General features: G+C 41.5%; 1 protein-coding gene across 6 annotated transcripts in view; it reads right to left on the bottom strand.

Moving 5' to 3' along the window:
* The window catches only part of LOC133049208 (ATP-binding cassette sub-family C member 4-like), a 161,194-nt gene that overhangs the window by 49,005 nt on the left and 84,889 nt on the right, over nucleotides 1-27,300 (bottom strand). For all 6 annotated transcript variants that reach the window (XR_009691241.1, XM_061133158.1, XM_061133157.1 and 3 more), the window contains exons 21-25: nucleotides 12,056-12,206; nucleotides 7,404-7,523; nucleotides 6,140-6,250; nucleotides 3,989-4,089; nucleotides 2,178-2,369 (exon numbers count right to left, since the gene is read on the bottom strand). Coding sequence is in view for 5 of the 6 variants with exons in the window: in XM_061133158.1 (XP_060989141.1) it covers nucleotides 2,178-2,369; nucleotides 3,989-4,089; nucleotides 6,140-6,250; nucleotides 7,404-7,523; nucleotides 12,056-12,206 (675 nt within the window). In the remaining variant the exon portion in view is untranslated. The remainder of the gene's footprint in view (nucleotides 1-2,177; nucleotides 2,370-3,988; nucleotides 4,090-6,139; nucleotides 6,251-7,403; nucleotides 7,524-12,055; nucleotides 12,207-27,300) is intronic.

The raw sequence follows: 27,300 nt of genomic DNA, 5'->3' as shown, positions 1-27,300 counted from the left end.
TGCAGGTTAACAGAAGTATATTTACAACAGAAAATCTAACAGACACATTGTCTAAGAGTAAGTTAACATCACATACAGTGCTCTCAGGGATAAGATTATATCAAAAGCTGTGATTAATATTTTCCTAACACAGCAGTTCACCTTTTTCCTGACCTACAGTGGAACTGGAAATAATGAGGACCAGTTTTTGCCCTGTGACTAACTGAAGCTGTGCCCTGGGTAACATTCAGGCATTAAGCTGAATATTCTTTTATGTTACATGGGTTTCATTCATTAAATTATAGCTATTTTCCACTAGATGGGTCTGCGGGGTGATAAAAGTTTTAAAGAGCAGTTCTTTCAGTTAATTATGGAGTTGTCATGTGTATGTGTGTGTGTGTGTGTGTGTGTGTGTGTGTGTTGGTTCCTGCTTGCTCACACCTGTGTAACTCACTCACCCTCACAACCAGCAGTCCCTCAGCACCCTCTCTGTGCCTTGCAGAATGCTACTTTCTGGGAACAAATATGAAAACAAGATGCTCCCTGATTTTAAAAAGCCTCAAGGTACTATGAGATACAGATCTCAATTACAGAGCATGCCACAGGTACTATCTTTTATTTTAATTACGATAAAATACACATAACCTAAAATTTAATTATTTAACCATTTTTAAGTGGACAGTTTGGTGTTAAGTACATTCACATTGTTGTGCAACCAGGCTTGAGAATTTTTTTCTGCCTTGTAAAACTGAAATTCTTACCATTAAACAAACAACTCCCCACTTCCCCTCCCCGAGTCCCTGGAGACCACCATCCTACTTCCTGTTTTCTTGAATTGGGCTACTCTCAGAACCTCACATAAGTGAAATCAGAGTATTCATTCCTTTTGTGTCTGCTTATTTCATTTAGCAAGATGTCATCAAGGTTTATCCACAGGTCAGAACTTTCTTCCTTTTTAAGGCCGAATAATACTTCATTGTAAGGATTTAGTTCCTTCCAACTTTTGGCTGCTATAAACATAGGTGTATAAACACTATCTTAAAAGAATATATAAGACACTAAGGAAAAACTGAGGGTCTCAAAGATGCATTAGAGTTGACTCAGAAAATGAGGAGATTTTCACCATCCAGATGACAGAGGGCCTGGGTCTCTGAGGTTGAGGGGCAGCATGTGCACTGTGAACAGGGAGGATGTGGTGCTTTGGGAGAAACTACATACAATCCGAGTGCAGGGGGGTGTGTATATCAGACAAATTGGCTGCAGAGGGAGGTGGGGAAGAGCTTCCTACTACCTTGTCTGTTCTGGTTTAGTCTCTTCTTCAAGATTCTGTCCTAATCCCAGCTGAGGGCCTCAAACTGAGTGTGGAAGGAACATCACCAGCAAACATGGATGCTGACAGGTCCAAGTCACAAGCCTCTCTCACAAGTCCAGGTCACAGGTCAGGTCACAAGGCTTTGTATGAACCACACGGATCTTCTCTGTTCCCATCAAATTGCTTTTGACTTTGAGCCAATCTCTAGACCTTGCCTCCATCTGATACCATGATTCCTCATTGCTGACTAGGTCATTATTCAGACTCTTCTCTGGTGGACACAAGGTCACCCCACAGCCCCTGCTGGAGTGGACTTGAGGCTATGCTATGGTTCCAGCAGCAGCTCACCCAACCCAGTAAGGATCAGATTTGTACTAAAGAAAGCAGCAGTCTGTTGGGGGAGGGCAGGGGGATGGCAGCTCAGTGTGGGTAAGTGGAGGACAAGGCTACAGGAAGGCCTAAGGGACGGAGAAGAAGGCTACAACCAGAGGGCACCATGGGAGAAAGAGAAGATTTCAGAAATACAAACAAGAAAAGATGGAAAGGAATGAGACATTGGAGAGTTAGGGCCAAGAAGACAAGGCTGACGTCCCAGACTTTGTATGAGTAATCAGGTGTCACATATAGTGTCCTGAGTCAGGTTAAGATGAAGCCAGGGATCCCAGGGCCCATCAACCATCACAAGGGAGCTCACAACACAGGGAAAAAATGTCCTGGTATCCCCATTCCATGGTCAGTTTCCAGGAAAGATTCACCTACAATGTCACTGATCTAATCTGCATCCATTAGGAACAGAGTCCCCCTGACACGCTGACAAAGAAGCCAAGAGCAAATGTGGTGCTAAATTTTTAGCTGGATTTTAAAAAGGCAAATGGCTTAAACTAACCTTTCGTCCTGAGTAAATATCTGCATACATGTTCCTCAACACCAGAGGCCCATCCGACTTATGCCTGAAGTTCACATCATTAAAGGAAATCACTCCTTTGTTGGGCCAGGATGGCGGTGGACGATACTCAAGTTCCCAGGGTGCTTCTTTCACAAGATCTGTGTATTCAATCACCCTTTCTACTGAAATCATCTGAAACATATATGACATCTCATGAGTTAGTATCAGAGGGTCTTATTTACGGATGGTCAGAGATTGTAAATGAAACCTTCTGCTTTTATATGGTTCAGAACATCCCAGGTCTCAGCATCCACAAAGGATAGAAGTAGGAGTCTGATGAGGCCTTGGATGATTTGAAAACTTGTTCATCATCTTCAACACTTTTACATATGACTTCTTCCTTAAATTTTATATTAAAGTTAAAAAATTAAAGAAATGCATGGTAAAATTTTATTGATCCTCCTTTCACATCTGAATTAAAAAAAAAAAAAAAGAATTTTTTCAAAGAAAATAATACTTATGGACACCAATTAGTAATGTGTGGCTACAGAAGGGCCACGTGTTATAGATGAAAAGAACTGGATGGTCATCAAACTTCATTTTAATAATCAGTCATTTTCTACTCTGTTATCAGCTTCCCTGATAGCCTAGTTGGTAAAGAATCTGCCTGCGATGCAGGAGACCCTAGTTCGATTCCTGGGTTGGGAAGTTCCCCTGAAGAAGGGATAGACTACCCACTCCAGTATTCCTGGGCTTGCCTTGTGGCTCAGCTGGTAAAGAATCCTCCTGTAATGAGGGTGACCTGGGTTTGATCCCTGGGTTGAGAAGATCCCCTGGAGAAGGGAAAGGCTACCCATTCCAGTATTATGGCCTGGAGAATTCCATGGACTCTATAGTCCATGGGGTCACAAAGAGTTGGACACGACTGAGAGACTTTCACTACTGTTACTCTGTTAGAAGAAAGAAATGGAAATTTTTCATTTTTATTGTTTTTCTCCATTTAGGAAAAGGTACAAATATAAAAGTGAATAATGTACACATTGATTAAGGTCTTCTAAACAACCATGACTCCACACCTTAGAAAGCACACTCTGAGAGGGAGCCTATCCTACCAGGAAGAGCCACCACCAGCAAATTCGGTGCTCAACACACACAGGAATAAATGATAAAATGGGGGAGGGGTGAAGGAACATAGTAATTAAATAAACCTCAAAATACTGGATTATTTTCTTTTTACCAAAAGTGAGGAATTACTCATTAGTAAACAAATACAAAGAAGCTGCTAAGAAATTAGCTTATATTGTCTCCAGAATTTCAGAACCTCCCTCCTACAGAGAGATTTATTGTATTTGAAGACAGTTTGTGATGAATACAAAACCTTCTGACATGGCATACACATGACTGAGAAAAACATGCATTTATTTTATTTTACATTTAAGCACATGGAAAGTTAGCATGAAAGTTGCTCAGTCATGCCCGACTCTTTGCAACCCCATGGACTCTAGTCTGCCAGGCTCCTCTGTCCATGGGAATTCCCAGGCACGAATACTGGGGTGGGTAGTCATTCTCTTCTCAAGGGGATCTTCCCAACCCATGGATCGAACCTGAGTCTCCTGTGGCTCCTGCATTGCAGGAGGATTCTTTATCATCTGAGCCACCAGGGAAGCCCTTAAGAAGATGGAGGAGAATGTAAAAAAACATTGTAAAATGATATCAAAATAACAGTTTTATTATTTTATATAAGAATTGCTTTTATGTCATATAACAGCAAGGAGACTTAAAAACGCTAAGAACAAAAAGATAAACATCACCATGTTATCAACTTCCGCACTTTGCCTGACGCACCACTGGAACATACTGGTAAGTGTGATGGTGAGCGACAGGACCAGGCCAACATGCCCAGCATCCAACGCTAAATGAGGAAGAAGAATAATAAAGTCAGTCTACTTCTCAACCCCTCACATAGTTCCTTCTGTCACTCTACAAAGAAGACTCCTTTATTTTTATGATTTTTATTGGAGTAATAGTTGATTTACAAAGTTGCATTAGTTTCAGGAGTACAGTAAAGTGAATTAGCCAGACATATATGTAATCTGCTCTTTTAAAGTTATTTTCTCACATACATCATTACTGAGTATTAAATAGAGTTCCCTGTGCTATACAGTAGGTCTTTTTTAGTTATTTATTTTATATATAGTGTGAGAAGACTCCTTTATAATATTTAAATCATTTGCATGTAATGACAGTATTACTCATAATATTACTTCTGTTGTATGAGACATAATAAAACCACTATGAGGGACTTTCCTGGTGGTCCAATAGCTAAGACTCCAAGCTCCCAATGCAGGAGGCCTGGGTTCGATCCCTGGTCAGGGAACTAGATAGACTCCACATGTCACAACTAAGAGTTCACATGCTGCAACTAAAGTCCTGCCTATTACAACTAAGACTGAAGATCCTGCATTCCCCAACTAAGACCCAGTACAGCCAAGTAAATAAGTAAATTTTTTAAAATACTATGAATTTAGAAAGAACTAACAAAGTTTTTAGACGACAGAGGATTTGATGGTTGGATAGCATCACCGACTCAATGGACATGAGTTTGAGTAAACTCTGGGAGTTGGCAATGGACAGGGAGGCCTGGCGTGCTGCAGTCCATGGGGTCACAAAAAGTCAGACATGACTGAGTGATTGAACTGAACTGAACTAAACAAAGTTGTTGTTCAGTCACTAAGTCATGTCTGACTCTGTGTCACCATGGACTGCAGCACATCAGGCTCCCCTGTCCTTCGTTATCTCCCGGAGTTTGCTCAAACTCCTATAATTCCAAAAGATACATCCACCCTTATGTTCATTTCAGCACTATTTACAATAGCCAGGACATGGACGCAATCTAAATGTCCATCAACAGAGCAATGGATAAGGAAGATGCGTTATCATACATATCGTGGAATATTACCCAGCCATAACCAAGGGTGAAATAATACCATTTGCAGCAACATGGCTGGACCTAGAGATTTTCATACTGAGTGAAGTAAGTCAGACAGAGAAAAACAGAATTTGATATTGCTTATATATGGAATATAACAAAAGGCTACAAATGAACTTATCTACAAAACTGAAGTAGAGTAATAGATGTAGAAAATAAACTTATGGTTAACGGGATAAGGGAAGGAAGGGATAAATTGGAAGACTGGGACTGATGCATACATACTACTATATATAAAATATTAAAATAGATAACAAATAAGAAGCTACTGTAAAGTACAGAGAACTCGGTCATGACCTACATGGGAAAGAACCTAAGAAAGAGTGGATACATGTGTATGTATAGCAGATTGACTTTGCATACATTGTAAACTAAGACAACAGTGTAAATGAACTATACCCCAATACAACTTAAAATAAAAGTGAAAGAATGGTCCAAGCGAGCCAAAGAAGGGGCCCAAGGCACCACAGGTCTGCTAGAACAGGATCGTTCATACCTGGTCTTTGCTCCTAAAGATTCCGAAAGTCAAAAACAGAAATTCTTTTCTAAAAGACAATTCATTTGAAGTATTAATCAAAATGCAAATTACTAAAAAAAAATACATGCACCCCAATGTTCATGGGGTATGGAAAAAGAATCTTTAAAAAAGTGGATATATGTATAAGAGATTCACTTGGCTATACACCAAGTATATACACATTGTAAATCAACCATATGCCAATCAATTTTTTTAAAAAATGGCCTCTAAAAGGACCTACTATAAATAAATAAGTAAATGAAAAAAAAAAGATAAAAGTTTTCATCAATACACAAATGACTCCACATGGACACACTGTGAAGTCACATACTGCAGGCACTTTAATACAATTCATTGGAACCAAAGAGTATATATTAGACACGATGACAAGAGTTTAATAACTACAAACAAAGCTAAAAGTGTAAACATACCACAAGTATTCATATCTGTACTTACTTTCTACCAGGATCAGGGCCCCAAAAGCAATAACAGTGACAAAGATGGCACAGATGACATCCAGATACACAGCGAGCCATCGGGACGTCATCAAAAGCAGGAACCAAGCCTCTGGATTTGTGAATCATAATAAGTGTAATATATAAGCAGAAAAACCATGTTAGCTCTATTGTTAGCTCTCATGAGGGAGAGCATTTTCTCAGTTGAGCTACAGAAGATTTTACGCAGGTAGGACAGCAAAGTTACACACCCAAAGAACCTGAAGATTCCAGAAAACTAGGTTCTAACACAAGACAATGTATGGGACAAACAGGAATAAGTCCAGGAAGCATGCATTAGAAACTTCAACCCACAGGTTATCAACAGAAATATGATCACAAGAAGGAAGATGGAAAATCGTCTCATTGGTGCATTTCCTGCAGTGCTGGGCCTCAATGTGAAGATCATCCTCTCACAGGGTCGACTGCTCCCAGCTCTCTGACAGCAGACAGCACAGCTCACACTGTTTCTAGCACCGTCTGCCCTCACTACAGGGCCCTGTGGTGTTTATTCTTAGGAGCCAGTGTCTATATGACCATCAGCTAACATGATATGCATATGACTTTCAAAATGCCATTTTTATCTTCAAAATACAATAATTATTGGAAAGTTTGCTTGAATTTTATAGACTTGGAGGAAATTCTGAATTTTCTACCTAGGGAAAAATTTTCACCGATAAAAACATAATCAAGTGGGTGGCAAATAAGGTCATTATTTCCTCGATCACATCTGTCACCCTCCACGCTCTGAAAAGAGTCAGGAAACTGCAGCCTGGACGGTGAGAACAGCCACCACCTGGTTGTTTTATTGGAACACAGCTACAGCCATTTTATGATGTATTATCTTTCCCTGTCTTTTTGCCACAAAAGCAAAGGTGAGTAGTTGCAAGAGACACAGTATAGCACACAGAGCCTACAATATTTTCTATCTGGATCTTTGCAAAAAAGAAAAGTTTGCTGACTCTTGCCCTAAAGAGACAGAAGTCCAGAGGGCACAGTGACACAAGGAAAATGCGAGCCAGTCAGGGGAGAAATGCAGGGGATGATGGGGAAGAAGGGAGCACTGAGGGGATGCTGAGAGAAAGGGGTGGGGGAGGCGGGTGTGCAGAGGAGGATGTTGAGGTGACACACAGAGAGGTGCGGGCCAGCCAGGCCACCTGAGAGGGAGTCAGCCTCAGAAGGCAGCATATCCCATCCTTAGAAATCATCTCCAGAAGCTTACAGACCTGAGTGCAAATCCTGGTATGCATCAAACAGCTCCTGAAACTTCTGTTCAGCTTTGTATGCCCGGATGGTCCAGAGTCCCCGCAGAGAAGACGCTAAGTGGGAAAATACCAGGCTCCGTGCTGGGGAAGCAGAGACAGAGAAAGTCAGGGAGGCTGGATGCAAAGAAACCCATTGTCTACCGGGCTCTGTGGTCACATGTCCTGCCCAAAGGGAATCCTCCATGTGACCTACAAACTCCTGCTCACATCATACTTCACTTTAATAACCTGAGAATAAAAGATTCTCTTTGAAACTATCTTTGATCAAATTCAAATCATAGCTAGATTTAGATAAAGAAATTCTTGTTCTTTCATCAAGATCCTCTCAAACACACCTCCCTCCAAATTCTTCTGGCATCTCACCAGGTGGAAATTGTTCACAATTTTTAAAAATTATATTGAAGTATAGTTGATTTACAATAATGTACTAGATTCAGGTATGTAGTATAGTCACTTAGTTAATTTTTTTTTTGGATTATATTCCATTACAGGTTATTACAAGATACTGAATAAAATTCCCTGTGCTTTACAATAAATCCTTGTTATCTATTTGACACATTAATAGCAGTGTGTCTATTAATCCCATACTTCTAATTTGTTCTTCCCTCTCTCCCAATCCCCTTTGGCAACTGTAAGTTTGTTTTCTATGTCTCTGAGTCTATTTCTATTTTGTGTACAGATTCATTTGTATTATTTTTAGATTCCATGTATAAGTGATATCATATTTATCTTTCTCTGACTTACTTTACTAATAATAATATTCCCTAAGTCCATCAATGCTGCTGCAAATGGTAATATTTCATTCTGTTTCATGGGTGAGTAATTACTGTTCACTAATTTTTGAATCAGTAGCATTTTAAAATTTAATTCCTCATTAGAGTCCTCACCACATTGATTTTGATGAGCTACCTGTGGGCCGTCTCCTCCTTGGATGAGTAACCTAAGGACTGGGATAGAGTCAGTACATCCCCAACCCTGGACCAGACCCAGACCCAGGACAGGGTGAGATGAGTAAGGGGAACGGACAGTCTGCCATCTCCTCCATCCAGGGACTTCCCCTGCACCTGCACCAGGAGTCCCTGTGTGATCACGGAGCACCTGGTACTGCATCGCCCTTGTGCCCACAGGACCCAGCAGATGAGGAGTATTTGAATAGTCTTGATTTCTGCTCCAGGAACCTGATGGATGTTTTTATAATTGTCTGCTAGATACCTGTCCTAGTGTTCGGAGGTCACTGCGGCATGTGACACTCACATCAATCTTTTAGAATCTGACAGTGGCCTTAGTGGCCATTCTCTTTTGAGTGACTTCATGTGGTTTGGGGTCTGGTGTCACATGACTGGTCACTCATTTCCTGCCATATTCTCTAAGAACACACTGATCTTGAGCTCCAGGGTCAGGCTCCTGCCTGTCAGGGAACAGGTGGGCTGCAGGCTGCTCAGCAGGGAGGACCACTTATGGTTTTCATTCCCCACCATGAACGAGGCTGCAACTTGCTGTTGTCAGGGGCACATAGTGAGCCTGTGACCTTTGTCTGGGATGAGTGATAACTTGTGCTGTATCAGCAGGAAATACTGACGTCACCTTGTTACCTGTGCGTCTCCTAGAGAAGACCTGTTAGTACACCTAGGTTGTTCACAGGAAGTTAGTAATGCATCTTACAGGAGGCTATAGAGATTTTATAAAATGATGGGGAAAGAATCAAGGGTGACACTCCAAACTGTTCTCAGGTCCTCACTTCTTAGTCCAGCGTCTGACTGCCTGTCTGGTACAGTTCAGTCAGTACCGACGTGCACCCGGGAACTGCATGTTTGGAGGGGTTGAGGTACGAATAGGTAAAGACACAGAACCTCCTCTTGGGTTTAGTGTCCCCAGTTCCAAAAGGAAGGAGAAGGCTTCCTCCTATGAGACACTGAGGCTCATAAAGGATGGGAAGCCCTGGGCTGGGGGAGGACAGCCTGGCCTAGGGGCTGGGTGACTGTCCACTCAGCCTTAGGATGAGATGGTTGTATGGTATCACCAACTCAATGGACATGAGTTTGAGCAAACTCTAGGAGATGGTGAAGGACAGGGAAGCCTGCCATGCTGCAGTCCATGGGGTCAAAGAGTCGGACATGACTGAGGGACTGAACACCCCCCCACCACCACCACCTAGACAGAGAACACAAACATTCTAGTCAACTGGCAACCACATGTGATTATCTGAGGTGTGCAGGATGGGGTACCTGGATTAAATGTATTGTCTAACTTGTTTCAGCCTACTAGGTGCAAAAAATCCAAATATTCCACAGTGATAGTGCCAGAGTTCTCAGACTCTCCAGATCAAATATTGAGAAAATCCTATACTGCTTCATGACAAAAGCCTCAGGAGGAGCCCTTCTTGCCACTTCCATATGAATGGGAAATGGCCCTTGCCCCAGGCAAAAATTCTGTCAAATATTCTTTCTGGAACAACCCCTCTCTCAATTTGCCAAAGACCTGCTTTGCAACAAGACTGTTGAATGACTCCATTTCATGAGTGGCCTCAAACCATAAAACGTCTGAAGCCCTGTCTACACAGAAGACTGGATGGAGCTCATCACTTCCTCTTCTGCCTCCCCAGGTACTACCATCCTACTGGGCCATACAGGTAGAACGTCACACACACCTGGAATCTACTGCTCTCCATCCATCCAAACACCTCACCAAACTCAACCTCACAGGAGGTTAGCTGCTTCTCTTGATGAGTGAAAATGTCTTCTACAGATTTAATGAAACTGATAATCACTATCCTTTTTGCAGAAAAAGATAAGTACCTCAAGTGTTTGTTATTAAAAATAAAACATACAAATGCCACAGTAAAAAAACTCCTCTGACTGGATGAACTGAGATTTTTTTTCCATTTAGTAGATATAGAGAAGCATGAGACTCTATATGTGTCTGTCCTTGGCTTGGTTTCTAGAAGGTTAAGTTGGTATTAATTTGCAATAATTATTCACAGTTGAGGTCTCTGATGCAAGCGTATTCTCTCCTTACTTTTTGGCTGTTGTTTTATAATGTTAAAAAATATATAACAATCTATTTTCCTTATTTTTATTTTAATATTGATGAACTGTGTACATTAATAAGAGAGAAATTTGATTATTTCATCATCTGTGATTACCTGTAGAATAGACTAATTAACCAAAAATGTGTTCCCCATTATTCTGTTTTTTTAGCTGCACCCCACAGGATCTGGTTTCCCAACCAGGGACTGAAGTGGTGGCCCCTGTAGTAGAAGCACAGAATCTTACCCACAGGACCACCAGGGACATCTTTGTTCCCCATTATTCTAAAACTAGGAAGGTGAATGGAGTAATCAACTAAATGCATGCTGAACAGATACCCCTCCTGAGTTCTCCTAGGGGATTATTTTCAGCATCATTTATATGAATAGCTTTTGAAAAAGGGGTACACAGTATGGTGTCACCCCAAATCCTGACAATGACAAAGAGCAAACCTGAGAATAACAGGACTTATCTTTTCAATAGGGCTTCCCTGGTGGCTTAGACATTAAAGAGTCCACCAGTGATACAGGAGACCTGGCTTCAATTCCTGGGTCAGGAAGATCCTCTGGAGAAGGGAACAGCTACCCACTCCAGTGTTCTTGCCTGGGGAATTCCAAGGACAGAAGAGCCTGGTGGGCTACAGTCCATGTGGTTGCAAAGAGTCAGACATGACTGAGTGACTAATAGACATCATTTCAATACTTTTAACAACTGCAACTTACTAGAACATGTGAAAGAATGTATTTTTCAAATATATCACTTCTGACACATATTTCCTGAGATCTCCTTTCCTTTTCCTCATCTTTTCCTTTCCTTGTCATTTCTGGTAACTTTCAGTTCAGTTCAGTTGCTCAGTCCTGTCCGACTCTTTGTAATGCCATGGGACTGCAACACCCCAGGCCTCCCTGCCCATCACCAACTCCCAGAGTTTTGATAAACTCATGTCCATTGAGCCGGTGATGCCATCCAACCATCTTATCCTCTTCTCCTGCCTTCAATCTTTTCCAGCATCAGGGTCTTTTCAAATGAGTCAGCTCTTTGCATCAGGTGGCCAAAGTATGGGAGTTTCAGCTTCAACATCAGTCCTTCCAATGAACACCCAGGACTGACCTCTTTTAGGATGGCCTGGTTGAATTTCTTTGCAGTCCAAGGGACTCTCAAGAGTCTTCTCCAACATGACAGTTCAAAGGCACCAATTCTTCAGTGCTCAGCTTTCTTTTGAAGAAAAATTCTCTATTTTCCTTCTACAATAGTTCCAACATGATGAAATACTTTCAAGAATAGTATTAATCGAGTGGATACTCTGTGTTAGGAAGTATGTCGTGAACAAGACAGAAATGGTCCCTGTCCTCATGGTGCTCACATCTGTCCTCCTTTGGCTAAAATGCAAAGTGCAGCTGACACACCGCCAGCTCCATTTGCCTTAAGGGCCAAATCTACCCTCAGGGACCATAACTTTCAATCACCTAATGTTAACAGTGAGAAATTCCACAGAACAGTCTGCAGGGTTTCAGAGGTCTGGTTAATTGCAGTATGAGTGGAAGACAGACTGCACTACCATCCCAACCTGACAGCCCTGGTACTCACTTGTACATTCCAGGCGTTTTATATCTCGTGACGTCTCTAAGAAATATCGCCTAAGAACAAAGAAAATGATGCCAAGGGGAATCACAGGTATAGCAGTCCAAGGAATTGCAGCCACCATCACGACCACCACACCAATCACAAGTAGAAATGTCTGAAATAGCGAAAATACAGAGGACTTCGTGTCAAGGATACTTTTCAAAGATAAATTTTATTGATTTGTTAGGATTAAACTCCTTTCCTTGAAACTTGTTGAAACAGCAGGGAATGCTTTCTCTTCCAAAAAAATAAAATTATAGGTGGTCCTCATGATATTTATTGCATGCACCAAACACTCTGATAAGAACTTTCTAGGTATCAGCTCTTGTGACACACTCAGCAGCCCTTTGAGGCAGGCATTACTGCTTTTAACAGAGGAGACTATTTGAGGCTCAGAGAGAAGGAGCTGCATCTCAAGCCATCAGGAGTCAGCAGGTGTTACTAGAGAGATGAGTGAGCATGTATCACAGATGAGGAATCCAGACGCCTCAGCTATCCATGTAGGGATAAAGAAGTGGTTAATTACAAATTCAGTGTAACATATCTAGTATCAGTATTATCTAATTTTACAAATGAAGACAGTGAGGCACAGGGAGAGAAAACACAACTTGATGGAGGCTGCAAAGCCTAAGTCACTGAGCTGGGAAGCCCATGTCATGAGCCATTATGACATGTTTAAGCTTGCCCCCAACTTACAGCCAACTTTCTATCATTATACAATGTACTTAAAATGCCCATTCCAAAGGTTAACTATTATAACAACACCAGATTCCATTTACAATGTGTGTACTGTGTGTAAGGCCCTGTGCTGAGTTCCATGAACATTCTCTTAATCATCACATTATCCCCTGAGATGATATTCTCTTGGGAAATGATCTTGGTCTAAAAAAGACAGCAGGTAGAATAGAAAATGAAATTATCAGTGGATGCTGATTTAAGCATCCATCTTTATCAGGAAAAGTATGATACCCTGGAGGACAGTATCAGACAATAAGAATGCAATCAACATTTAGTGTCTGCCTGCTATGAAAGTGGGGTGAGGTGGTAGGGACTTGCAGATTCACCCAGTCTGGGCCAAGGCCTCTGAAGTTTATGATCTCAGGTGGATACAAATCCATGGTGATCTGCAGAGCGTGCTGGGGAAACACAGGGAAGAATACCTGAATATTTTTTGACAATTGTAAGACTTATGACTGATTTCATAGGCTTGTTTAACAAATAGAAAGAATGGCATGAATGACTTGCAGGCAGTAATCATAGCTGATGGAAATTTTGACCAAAAAGGAGCTGGGATGAGAAGGTTGAGATGCTTGTCTGAGTTTACACAGGCTGTTCTTTATAGATAAGAAATATGAAGTTGGGAGGGTAAGTGGTTGTCCTAAAGTTTCCCAGGAAGGTATTGTTTATCCTAGAGAAAGAGAGGAGGAACAGTTTGTACTCAGGGAATCCCAGAGTCACATTGCAGGCAGGAGGAACAAACAACCAGAACTGTGACTCTGTGGCCAGGAGCCCTTGGGAACCAAACTGCATGATCTGGATGGAGACCCATGTGCTTTTCCTGTTTCTCCCCACCTCTGCTGTGCTATCAAAAGAAAACTCAGAGTGAAGAGGATGGAATTCTGAAGGAATAAATTCTAATCATAAGTGGAGAAAACTAGGGCTGTCTGACCTCCCTCCAATTAGATCTACAGAAAACAATTTCTTACAGCCACTGATTTGACTGTGCACCCCACTATACTACAACCTTCATGTTCATGGGGAGGGGTCCTTCCAGTTCCTTCTATGTCTAGCCTTTAGGTCACTTGTCTTGCCATTGTTGTTTGGGAAAAAAAAAAAAAAAAAAACTACTAAAATGTCAATTATAAAAAAAATCCAAATTACTGGTTTTCAGCAGAGTTGCATCATTTGATAGACAACATTTATCTGTTTCAATAATCTGGCTCTCCCCAGGTGGCTTCGCTGGTGGATCAGTCATTATAGAATATGACTGCTACACAGGAGACCCAGGTTTGATCCCTGGGTCAGGAAGTTCCATTGGAGAAGGAAATGGCAACCTGCTCCAGTATTCTTGCCTGGAACATCCCATGGACAGAGGAACCTGGAAGGCTAGAGTCCATGGGGTCAAAAAAAATCAGACAAGATTGAGTGACTAAATCACTCCAAAAAATAAAAAAAATAAACCACTCCAGGTGAGGGCCTTTTATGCCTAACCCAGCCTGTCAAGTAAGCTGGGAAGCAGAGGTAAGATCAAAATGAAGGGTTCCATGGAAGCTATGCCAATGCTTTTTCCTTAGGTACCCACTGAAGACCCATTACTAATGCTCTCAGAAAATCTGGAGCTAGGTTCAGATTTCATGGCCCTAAATTCTAAAGCAATTCAAAGAGGATGTATCCAACAGTTTTATTACACACACACACACATACACACACACACACACACAAAGCATACTGGTTCCCCTGGTGACTCAGATGGTAAAGAATCCGTCTGTAATGCAGGAGACCCAGGTTTGATCCCTGGGTTTGGAAGATCCCCTGGAGAAGGGACTGGCAACCCACTCCAATATTCTTGCCTGGAGAATTCCATGGACAGAGGAGCCTGGCAGGCTACATTCCATGGGGTCCCAAAGAGTTGGACATGACTGAGCACTTTTCCTCTCATATGTATATACATTTGTGAATCTTTTATTGCCAGCCATCTTAAACCCTTTATAGAAGTTTGTAGAAGATGAAAATAATATCTAAGAAAAAGTCAACATCTAAAGAAGGAAACAAAAGATCCTAGTGTACAATAAACACACAATAAACCCCTTCCTTGAAGCCAACCTCATTTCTTTCTCCTACATTCCCAGGAATTCCAAAAAGCCCAATTCAAGCTACACACACAATTCCTCCCACCTAGTTGGGTTTCAGGCCCATCTGATGGATCACAGCACCATGGCCTGTGCTTCTGCACCTCTGTCACACTATGGAACAGAGACAGTGATGGGTATATAGAAAGAAGCATACTGACCCAGAAGCAAGTGACCCAAGTCCTGATGCCCCCCAAATAAGGAGAATCATTATTTTTATATATTTCCCTTTTGGAGCACACCATTTGGGAAATTCTATCCAAAGTCAATGAATCCACAGAACAAAAAAAAAAAAAATCTTAGATGAACTCTTTCACTTGAGAGAAAATCGTGATTTTTCACAATTCAGACAAATTCTTTAGTTTGCAGAGAATGATCACCTATACCTGGAGGAGAAATTCTATTAGCCCAATATTGTGGTGAGATAGGGCTTCCCTGGTGGTTCAGATGGTAAAGAATCCACTTGCAATACAAGAGAACTGGGTTGATCCCTGGGTTGGGAAGATCTCCTGGAGGAGGGCATGGCAACCCTCTCCAGTATTACTGCCTGGAGAATCCCCATGGAAAGAGGAGCCTGGCTGGCTACAGTCCATGAGGTTGCAGAGTCAGACAGAGTTAGACACAAAGTTAGGCACACAAACTTAACACAAACGAAGGGGCAGTGAAGTCTTCACAGAAGCATATAGAGCAGCTCACACGTCTCAGGAAGTTTAGAGATTGGCTCTGGTTCTCAAAACCCTCCTTCATCACCTCTGCTTCTCCTTTGATATCACCCAACCCATTTCAGTTCAGTTCAGTCACTCGGTCATGTCTGACTCTTCGCAACTCCATAGACTGCAGCACGCAAGGCCTCCCTGTCCATCACCAACACCCGGAGTTTACTCAAACTCATGTCCATCGAGTTGGTGATGCCATCCAACCATCTTATCCTCTGTTGTTCCCTTCTCCTCCTGCCTTCAATCTTTCCCAACATCACAGTCTTTTAAATGAGTCAGTTCTTCGCAACAGGTGGTCAAAATATTGGAGTTTTAGCTTCAGCATCAGTCCTTCCAAAGAACACTCAGGACTGATCTTCTTTAGGATGGACTGGTTGGATCTTCTTGTAAACCAAGGGACTCTCAAGAGTCTTCTCCAACACCACAGTTCAAAAGCATCAGTTCTTCAGCACTCAGCTTTCTTTATAGTCCAACTCTCACATCCATACATGACTACTGGAAAAACCATAGCCTTGACAAGACAGACTTTTGTTGGCAAAGTAATGTCTCTGCTTTTCAATATGCTGTCTAGGTTGGTCATAACTTTTCTTCCGAGGAGCGAGTGTCTTTTAATTTCAAGGCTGCAATCACCATCCGCAGTGATTTTAGAGCCCAAAAAATTAGTCAGTCACTGTTTCCAATATTTCCCCATCTATTTGCCAGAAAGTGATGGAACCAGATGCCATGATCTTAGTTTTCTGAATGTTGAGCTTTAAGCCAACTTTTTCACTCTCCTCTTTCACTTTCATCAAGAGGCTTTTTAGTTCTTCTTCACTTTCTGCAACAGGGGTGGTGTCATCTGCATATCTGAGGTTATTGATATCTCTCCTGGCAATCTTGATTCCAGCTGGTGCTTCATCCAGTCCAGCATTTCTCATGATGTACTCTGCATATAAGTTAAAAAAGCAGGGTGACAATATACAGCCTTGACGTACTCCTTTTCCTATTTGGAACCAGTCTGTTGTTCCATGTCCAGTTCCAACTGTTGCTTCCTGACCTGCATACAGGTTTCTCAAGAGGCATGTCAGGTGGTCTGGTATTACCATCTCTTTCTGAATTTTCCACACATTATTTTGATCCACACAGTCAAAGGCTTTGGCACAGTCAATAAAGGAGAAGTAGATATTTTTCTGGAACTCTCTTGCTTTTTTGATGATCCAGTGGATGTTGGCAATTTGATCTCTGGTTCCTCTGCCTTTTCTAAATCCAGCTACTTAAACATCTGGGAGTTTACAGTTCATGTATTGCTGAAGCCTGGCTTGGAAAATTTTGAGCATTACTTTACTAGCCTGTGAGATGAGTGCAACTGTGCATTAGTTTGAACATTCTTTGGGACTGGAATGAAAACTGACCTTTTCCAGTCCTGTGGCCACTGCTGAGTTTTCTAATTTTGCTGTCATATTGAGTGCAACACTTTCACAGCATCATCTTTTAGGATTTGAAAGAACTCAACTGGAATTCCATCACATCCACTAGCTTTGTTTGTAGTGATGCTTCCTAAGGCCCACTTGACTCCACATTCCAGGATGTCTGACTCTAGGTGAGTGATTATACCATCATGATTAACTGGGTCATGAAGATCTTTTTTGTACAGTTCTTCTGTGTATTCTTGCCACCTCTTCTTAATATCTTCTGCTTCTGTTAAGTCCATACCATTTGTCCTTTATTGATCTCATCTTTGCATGAAATGTTCCCTTCGTATGTCTAATTTTCTTGAAGAGATCTCTAGTCTTACCCATTCTGTTGTTTTCCTCTATTTCTTTCCACTGGTCACTGAGAAATGCTTTCTTATCTCTCTTTGTTATTCTTTGGAACTCTCCATTCAAATGGGTATATCTTTCCTTTTCTCATTTGCTTTTCACTTCTCTTCTTTTCACAGCTAATTGTAAGGCCTCCTCAGACAGCCATTTTGCTTTTTTGCATTTCTTTTTCTTGGGGATGGTCTTGATCCCTGTCTCCTATACAATGTCACAAACCTCTGTCCATAGTTCATCAGGCACTCTATCAGATCTAGTCCCCTAAATCTATTTCTTACTTCCATTGTATAATCGTAAGGGATTTGATCTACCTGAATGGTCTAGTGGTTTTCCCTACTTTCTTCAATTTAAGTCTAATTTGGCAATAACGAGTTCATGATTTGAGCCACAGTCAGCTCCTAGTCTTGTTTTTGCTGACTGTACAGAGCTTCTCCATCTTTGACTGCAAAGAATATAATCAACCTAACTCTGGTGTTGGCTATCTGCTGATGTCCATGTGTAGAGTCGTCTCTTGTGTTGCTGGAAGTGGGTGTTTGCTTGACCAGTGTGTTCTCTTGGCGAAATTCTATTAGCATTTGCTCTGTTTCATTCTGTACTCCAAGGCCAAATTTGCTTGTTACTTCAGGTGTTTCCTGACTTCCTATTTTTGCATTCCAGTCTCCTATAATGAAAAGGACATCTTTTTTGGGTGTTAGTTCTAAAAGGTCTTGTAGGTCTTCATAGAACCATTCAACTTTAGTTTCTTCAGCATTACTGGTCGGGGCATAGACTTGGATTACTGTGATATTAAATGGTTTTCCTTGGAAATGAACAGAGATCATTCTGTCGTTTTTGAGACTGCATCCAAGTACTGCATTTCAGACTCATTTGTTGAATATGAGGCCTACTCCATTTCTTCTAAGGGATTATTGTCCACAGTAGTAGATGTAATGATCATCTGAGTTAAATTCACTCATTTCAGTCCATTTTAGTTTGCTGATTCCTAAAATGTTGATGTTCACTCTTGCCATCTCCTGTTTGACCACTTCCAATTTGCCTTGATTCATGGACCTAACATTCCAGGTTCCTGTGCAATATTGCTCTTTACAGCATCGGACCTTGCTTCTATCACCAGTCATATCCAAAACTGTGTGTTGTTTTTGGTTTGGCTCTGTCTCTTCATTCTTTCTGGAGTTATTTTTCCACTGATCTCCAGTAGCATATTGGGCACCTACAGGCCTGGGGAGTTCATCTTTCAGTGTCCTATCTTTTTGCCTGGACTTCCCTTGTGGCTCAGCTGGTAAAGAACCCATTTAACTCTGTTAAATTGCAACATTATAAAACATTGGTGAGTCTTATCTATATGCTGCTGCTGCTGCTGCTAAGTCGCTTCAGTCATGTCCAACTCTGTGTGCCCCCAAAGACAGCAGCCCACCAGGCTCTGCTGTCCCTGGGACTCTCCAGGCAAGAACACTGGAGTGGGTCGCCATTTCCTACTTCAATGCAAGAAAGTGAAAAGTGAAAGTGAAATCGTTCAGTCATATCCGACTCTTAGTGACCCCATGGACTGCAGCCCACCAGGCTCCTCCGTCCATGGTAGATTCCAGGCAAAAGTATTGAAGTGGGGTGCCATTGCCTTCTCCAATCTATATGATGAGATCTATACAGACCCTGGATTTCCTTGGTGACTTAGATGTTAAAGAATCTGCAATGCAGGAGACCCAAGTTTGATCCCTGGGTCAGGAAGATCTCCTGTAAAAGAGATTGGCACCCTACTCCATTATTATTGCCTGGAGAATTACATGGACAGAGGAGGTTGGCAGTCTAGCCCATTAGATTGCAAAGAACTGGACACAGCTGAGCGACTAACAAGTGCACACACACATACAAAGCCTAAGACTAAGCTTTTCTAAACCTGCCCTTTGCTTGGGATACATTAATCACATTCTTCATCCCTCATTTGGCTGCCTTGGATATTTTCACAACCACGTAAGCTCTGGGACTTGGGTATCCTTCAATTCACTCCCAACTGAGAGTTACAGCTAACTCCACTGAAGTGTGGATGGTGGGGTTTGGTTCACAGTTTGTTAACCACCACAACAAGCTTTAGGGAAACATGGTTTATTTCCTCCTTCATGTTTAGTATATCTCATTGATCAATAGCTTCCTTTCCTCTTTTGTCAGGGTTCAATCTTATTACAAACTTTAAGTCTGGAGTCCACTTATTTTCTAATTTAACAAAGTACACCTTTAAAAGAAGAGCACTACAAAAGTGTATCAGAGGGAAGCTACTCAACATTCTATGATAACCTATATGAGAAAAGAATCTAAAAAAGAATGAAGACATGTATATGTATAACTGAATCATTGTGCTGTACAGCTGAAATAAACACAACATTGTAAAACAACTATATTCCCAAAAAATTGTATTTAAAAAAATATTAAAAGTCTTTAAAAAAGCTAAAAGTCAAGGTTTTGAGATCCATCTTATAAATAAACAAACAGCATATTAAATTATGTAGAAGAATGAAAATAAGAAGAAAAAAAAAAAAGACTCTTGAGAGTCCCTGGGACAGGAAAGAGATCAACCCAGTAAGTTCCAAAGGAAATCAATGCTGATTACTCATGGGAAAGACTGGATGCTGAAGCTCCGATACTTTGGCTGCCTGATGCAAAGAGCTGACTCATTGGAAAAGACCCTGATGCTGGGAAAGATTGAAGGGAGTAGGAGAAGGGAGGGACTGAGGATGAAGTGGTTGGATTGCATTATCAACTCAATGGACATGAGTTTGAGCAAACTCTGGGAGATAGTGAAGGACAGGCAAGCCTGGGGTGCTGCAGTCCATGAGGCCACAAAAAGTCAGACACAACTAAGCAACTAATGACAAAAGACCCAAATGAAAAAGAAAGCTAACTTCTAAGCAGAAAAATCAACAAATACAAAGCGTAGTTCTTTGAAATCACCACAAAATGCAAAAGAAAAAAAAGGGGGGGGGCGGAATTTGCCATTACATGAATCAAAAGAGGATAATACAAAAGATTGGGCTTCCCTGGCAGCTTAGATGGTAAAGAATCTGCTTGCAATATGGGAGACCCAGGTTTGAGCCCTGGGTTGGGAAGATCTCCTAGAAAAGGAAATGGCAACCTATTCCAGTATTCTTACCTGGAGAATCTCATGGACAGAGGAGCCTGACAGGCTACAATCCACGGGGTTTTAAAGAGTCAGACATGACTGAGGAACTAACACTTTAGCTTTCACTTTAATACAAAAGATATCATGAGCATTACAAAGAGAATATAATAAACACCATGCAGATCAATTTTTAAATTTTAATGTAAAGGTCAAATGTCTTTAAAAATGACATACAAGAATAACACAATGACATAGAAAATCTGGATAATTACATATTGATTTAAGAATTTGAATCCTTTATTTTATTTTACTCTATTTTATTGTTTTGGCCATACCGTGCAGCTTGTGGGATCTTAGTTTTCCTACCATCAATCGAACCCAGGCCCACAGCAGTGAAAGTACCAAGTCGCAACCACTGGACCACCAGGGAATTCCCTGAATACATAGTTTTTAAATTTTCCACAGAAAAGACTTTAAGTTTAGAAGGCTTCACAAAAACATTGTGCAGAAAAGTTTTACCAAACTTTTCCAGGGTACATGAGTCCAGCAATATCATGATATTAAAACGAGATAAAGACATTAAAGGAAGGAAAAATTTTATAAACCAAACTGTCTTGGGATATTAAACACATACCAATGAACTGAATCTAGCAATATGAAAAAGATAATACTCCACAATCTAACTTGACTGGGCAAGTCCAAAATCCTCAGGGTTGGCTGTTACAGAGGACAGGCTGGAACCTGTGGGAAGGTGCTGATGCTGTTCTCCACAACCAGAATTTCTTTTTATTTCAGGGAAGGCTTAGCTCTTAAAGCCTTATAACTGACTGAACTGTGCTCACTGGACTATGTAGGATACTTGTCCCTACTTAAAATCAATTGATTTTGGACTCAATCGCATCTACAAAATACCTACAGAGCAACACACACATCACTTTTTATTGAATAACTGAGGAATGTAGTCTGGTCAAGCTGACACATTAAACTGACCACTAAAAATGGAAATATTCCCCATGTATTTTCATAAGGCTACAAAAGAATTGATGCTTTTGAACTGTGGTGTTGGAGAAGACTCTTGAGAGTCCCTTGGACTGCAAGGAGAACCAATCAGTCAATCCTAAAGGAAATCAGTCCTGAATATTCAGGAAGGACTGATGCTGAAGAATAAATAGAAAAAATAAACGTCAACCACTAATTACTCTTCCACATACAAAAATTAGTGCAAGATGCATCAATATCTAAAAAGGTAGAACATAGAAAGGTATCTTCACACTGCTAAGGATATGCAAAGGTTTCTTAGGATATAAAACATCAACTACAAAAGAAAAAAAAAGGTAAACATTAGACTTAATTAAAATTAAACCTTGATCTCCACTATGGATATAAACAGCAAGCTACTGATAGGAATATCCACAAAGCACTAGGATTAAATATATATTAAAACTAAACATCCCCAAGAGGGATTTGAGGAAGGGGTTAGGGAAGGGATCAACACCCACAGAGATCTCAAAATGACAAAGTCATTGTTCAGTGGGAGAGGCTGGGATACTCTTTACACACTTTCCCTGACATCTCCTGACATCTCCCTACACATTTTCCTGACACAATAAAAGGCAAGGGTCAGTGACGCTGAGACACATAAAGGCTGTAAAAGCAAGTGACCCATAATAACTTATTATGCTGAGTCTCAGGCTTCGCTCTCAATATCCAGATGCAGTGACCTGTTCTTTTGCACTCCCCTCTCTGGAAAGAAATGACTGAGGACACCTCCTTCATAGTTTCTTTTTCTTGAGCATTTTCACTTCATAAAGCTGCAGTCAGTGTGTTCTATGTGTGCTGAGGAGGGAATGACACACACCCTGGTGGTCCCACCACGGCCGCCATTGGTGGCTCAAGGGCATTTGCCCTTTATGTCCATGAAAGGATGTGAAGAGTCAGTTGAGTTCTAACAAGCTGCTGATTTTCTTTGTTTTTCCTGAATGAGGGGTGTGTGGGGAATAAACGTTTTGCAACTTAGTTTTCCTCAATAAATCACAGCATTTTGCTGAGGGCAGCTGTGTGCAAGTTCACAAGCTCAGAGCAGTCCCAAACTTTTTTTGGAAAATTAAAATATCTAAATCTAACTTCCACATCTCATCTTCATTTTCACTTGTTTAGCAATAGGAAGACTCCTTGGAGGTGATGATTTCAATGACAAGAATTGTAGATAATTGACACTTCTAACTTAGTTTTATTTGGGACTTTGGCAAATTGTATGAAAATTACATTACTCTGAAATATTTAATGCTCAGTGGTCTATCTTGAAAACAACTGATTTTTATTCTGTGAGTCTACATAAGAAAGTATCCATCAAAATCTCCAAGGACTACAGACCTAGAATCTCTGTGATACAAACTCATGAGATGATATTTATGGGCCTGGAAACTGTCTCTGACAATAATTTTAATACAATATAATGTCACTTTGCCAAAGGCAAAAAGAGAAGAGGGTGGCAAAGAATGAGATGGCTGGATGGCATCACCGACTCAATGGAAATGAACTTGGGCAAACTCCGGGAGACAGTGAGGAACAGGAAGGCCTGGCGTGCTGCAGTTCATGCAGTCACAAAGACTTGAACATGACTTAGTGAATGAACAACAGCAAATGCCACTGTCATCAGACTATTTCTCTTACCTAAAACACACATGTGGTATTTTAAAAATAGTTACCCATTACCTAGTGCTCAACATGCATTTAGATATTATGCAAAAAATTAATTAAAATGAATTTCATTTTGCCTTCCCAACAAATCTTAGGAACTGGGTATTATTTTCTCAATTTTACAGAAAGGAGTGTGTGGCTTTGTGGGGTAGAGATGGTAAAAGGAAGAGCCGAGATAGGGGACTGGAAAGGGAGACTGCGGGGCTCTGCACTGACAAACTTTAAAGCCGTTGACATCATGAATGATTATCAGGTGCAATCACACCACATATGCTGCTTTCCTTCATCCTTTGAAATGGTGGACAACTCCAATTTGCCCAACCACTCATATAATGTGACTGAACAGGCTGGTAGCTGTGAGTTAGTGTACAGGATGGTGCACAAACTCATGATCGTCTCTCTGTTGGGATGTGGTCCCTGAGTGACATCACCTGAGGGGATGGACTGAGCTGCAGGGTAGACCACTATTCAGAATCCAAGGTTTTCCTTAGCCACACTTGACATTACTATCACAAAATATTAAATAAATTATCTGAAATTCCATTTAAGGGAATGAGAAGGAATTAGATGAGGGAAAGTATATGGAATAAACACTTTTGAAGTAATAAAAATAAAAATGATCAAGAATCTTCTAAGGTTTATCAAATAAACCAAGGATAGGCAAAATCATAAAAAATGAGTTTGAACACCAGTACACTAACACAGCTGAACAATGCCCTTCCAGACCCTTCCCTTCCCCCCTCTCAGCTGATGATAGAAAGACGGGGTCCCACACAGGAACTCGGTTTCCAGCAGCACCTTCTGCCTCACCATCCACAGTGGCCTTTCCCTCTCATCTGGGATCAAAGGTCACCTCCTAGAAGCTCTGCCACTTCCTGGACCAGGTTCCCTAACTGCCTCCAGCCTCCACATCCAGTTTGCCTTCCAGGACTTCCTCCACAGAGCTTCCACAATTAGGATTCCAAAGCCATCAAGGGGTGAATCTCTAGATGCCTTCTTTCCCTGGGGAGGGAGGAAACCCATGAGGGGAGGGCTTCATGCCTGACTCACCTCTGTACCTCATGGCCTCAATTCTTGCTTGCTGAAGGGAAGGACAGAAGAGAGGGAAAAATCACCCATCATAGCTTATACTCCCCTCCCAGAAACTAAAATCTCAAACAACAGGCAAGAGCTTCTGAGACCCTTCATTCCAGATGGGCCTCTCTCCTGATTCATTCAAACTCCTTTCAGGCTGTCTTCACCTCAACTCCCTCCATGCCTCCTGAATTTACAGCCCTTTGCTCTCTAACTACTCCCATCTGAAACCTGCTCCTGGGGTCACCAGATGCTTCCTGATTCCAAATCAACCAACAAATTTCCGTGCACTCACCTCCTCATTTGCACTGAACAGACCTGTCCTTCCTCAGGTCTCCACCGCATGTCCTCCTCTCTTACTTGCTGTTCATTATGTGTCTTCAGTACTTCTCTTCTCTCTCTGCTTTCTCTCTGAATATCAAGCCTTCCCTAAGCTTCTGATCTTGGCTCCTAAAATGCTTTCCTCTCTCTGGGCAATCTTATCCATCCTCACAGGTTTAGCTACTTGCTCAGTCAGTGAAGAATATGCAGGCTCCATGCTCATCCCGAGCCTCTCTGTCAAAGAGCAGACCCTTACTTCTAATGAACTACAGGACACCTCCACCAAAATTCAAGAAAATTGAACTACAAGTGGTAGAGAGGGACTGGAAATCAGCTAGATTAGAATTTTGTCTTCTCTTTAATGATAATATTTCCTGCTGAAATCAGGTAGCATCTACCACTGTCCCTCTATATGCCATCCAAAAATATGTGACAAATTCTGATTATGATGACTAACTAACCATATGCTAAGCCATGGTGGAAACCCAACCTTGGCCTAGCTTGCTGTAGCAAAGAAACAGAACCTTTCACAAAATCCTTTCAAAGTAATTTATAATCACTGTCAAAACATGACACTGTTTTTAGGGAAAAATTGTTTCTGGGGATAAATTATGTAGCTAAACTCAGCAGGGCACATTTATAAAATAAGTTTGCAGAAGAGAAAATCAACAATCAGACATCATTGCAGTAAAAGTCCTCTGCCTCTGAGTCTCAGCTTAGTTCTCATTGGTAACAGTGGAAGCCTTGCCCACAGGCTGCACTGTCTGTAGGACACTGTTGCACTGTTCATTACTGCATTTTTGTGTGCAGCTTTTGATAAATGGGCTTCCCTGGTGGCTCAGAGGTTAAAGCAACTGCCTGCAATGTGGGAGACCTGAGTTCGATCCCTGGGTTGGGGAGATCCCCTGGAGAAGGAAATGGCGACCCACTCCAGTATTCTTGCCTGGAAAATCCCATGGACAGAAGAGCCTGGTGGGCTACAATCCACGGGGTAGCAAAGACTCCGACACGACTGAGAGACTTCACTTTCACTTTGACAAATGCATTTCATTTCCAAAATTAACACTTAGAAATAAAAAGTAAATTCCCCACAGGCTTAATCACTGTTAAGTAGACAGAATAACAGAGAGAGAGAAAAAAAAAAAAAAGCCACTCCATAAGAGCAACAGTACCGAATGTGAGGATGAGAGCTGAGATGACCTAACATTATTTCTTAGAACCTCAAGTTCACAGACAAACTGAGGCTAGATAGAAGGTATTCCTGTAGGTCTCTCTCTCTCTCTCAAGACACCTTAAGACAGAGCAATCAGCTTGTGAAAATAAAAACTGCCTCCATAAACAAAAGACATTTTCTGAGATGACTTTGATTCCAGAATGGAATTACTGGCTTAAAAGCTTTTGTGTCTTCAAAGGTGCTCTCTATGGTCCTTCTTGGACTTCTCAGGTGGCTCAGTGGTAAAAATCTGCCTGCAATGCAGCAGACACAGGAGGCACGAGTTTGATCTCAGGGTTAGGAATATCCCCTGAACAAGGAAACGGCAACCTACTCCAGTATTCTTGCCTGAGATATTCCATGGATGGAGGAGCCTGGCAGGCTGCAATCCATGGGGTTACAAAAGAGCCAGACACAACTTAGCAAATAAACAACATTGTCCTTGTTAAAGTATTATTTTCACCTTATTCTTAGCCAAACTTTTCTTTGTAAGTAACCACACGTGGCCTTATCCAAATAAAATGGTGCAGCAGCTATTTGTCCTCCATGGGAATACAATGCATCATGCTCGTGCTATTGTGTCCGACTCTTTGCAGCCCCATGGACTATAGCCCGCCAGGCTCCTCTGTCCATGGAATTTTCTAGGCAAGAATACTGAAGTGTGTTGCCATTCCCTTCTCCAGGGCATCTTCCCAACCCAGGGATCTATTCCATGTCTCTTGCATCTCCTGCATTGGCAGAAAAACTGATGCTTTTGCACTGTGGTGTTGGAGAAGACTCTTGAGAGTCCCTTGAACTGCAAGGAGATCCAACCAGTCCATCCTAAAGGAGACCAGTCCTGGGTGTTCATTGGAAGGACTGGTTGTTGAAGCTGAAACCAATACTTTGGCAACCTGATGTGAAGAGCTGACTCATTTGAAAAGACTCTGATGCTGGGAAAGATTGAGGGCAGAAGGAGAAGGGGATGACAGAGGATGAGATGGTTAGATGGCGCCACTGACTCAATGGACATGAATTTGGGTAGGCTCTGAGAGTTGGTGATGGACAGGGAGGCCTGGCTTGCTGCATTTCATGCGGTTGCAAAGAGTCGGACATGACTGAGTAACTGAACTGAACTGAGCCACCTGGAAAGCCCAATACAATGCATAATTTAGTTAATCTAGGATATCTTTCCATGAGAGGTGATTATTTTTATATTATGAAATGTGCTCACAGTAAAGGGAATCCACGCCAGACACCTTGGAGGCAGAAGGAGAACCACTTACCCATCATATCACTGCTTCAGACCAACCTTGATGTGACTGTGTAGACACTCCTGCCCCAGGGGTGACTCATTTTAACTCAGGATCCCAATCAGAACTTCACCTTTCTCTCACAAACACAGCCTTTACTGAAGATAACAGGACACATTGCCAGACTGAAAGGCCC

This window comes from Dama dama, chromosome 30 (genome assembly GCF_033118175.1).
Source record: "Dama dama isolate Ldn47 chromosome 30, ASM3311817v1, whole genome shotgun sequence".
Taxonomy (NCBI): Eukaryota; Metazoa; Chordata; class Mammalia; order Artiodactyla; family Cervidae; genus Dama; species Dama dama.
The sequence above is the reverse complement of the archived record's forward strand: the minus strand, read 5'-3'. Positions and strand labels throughout refer to the sequence as shown.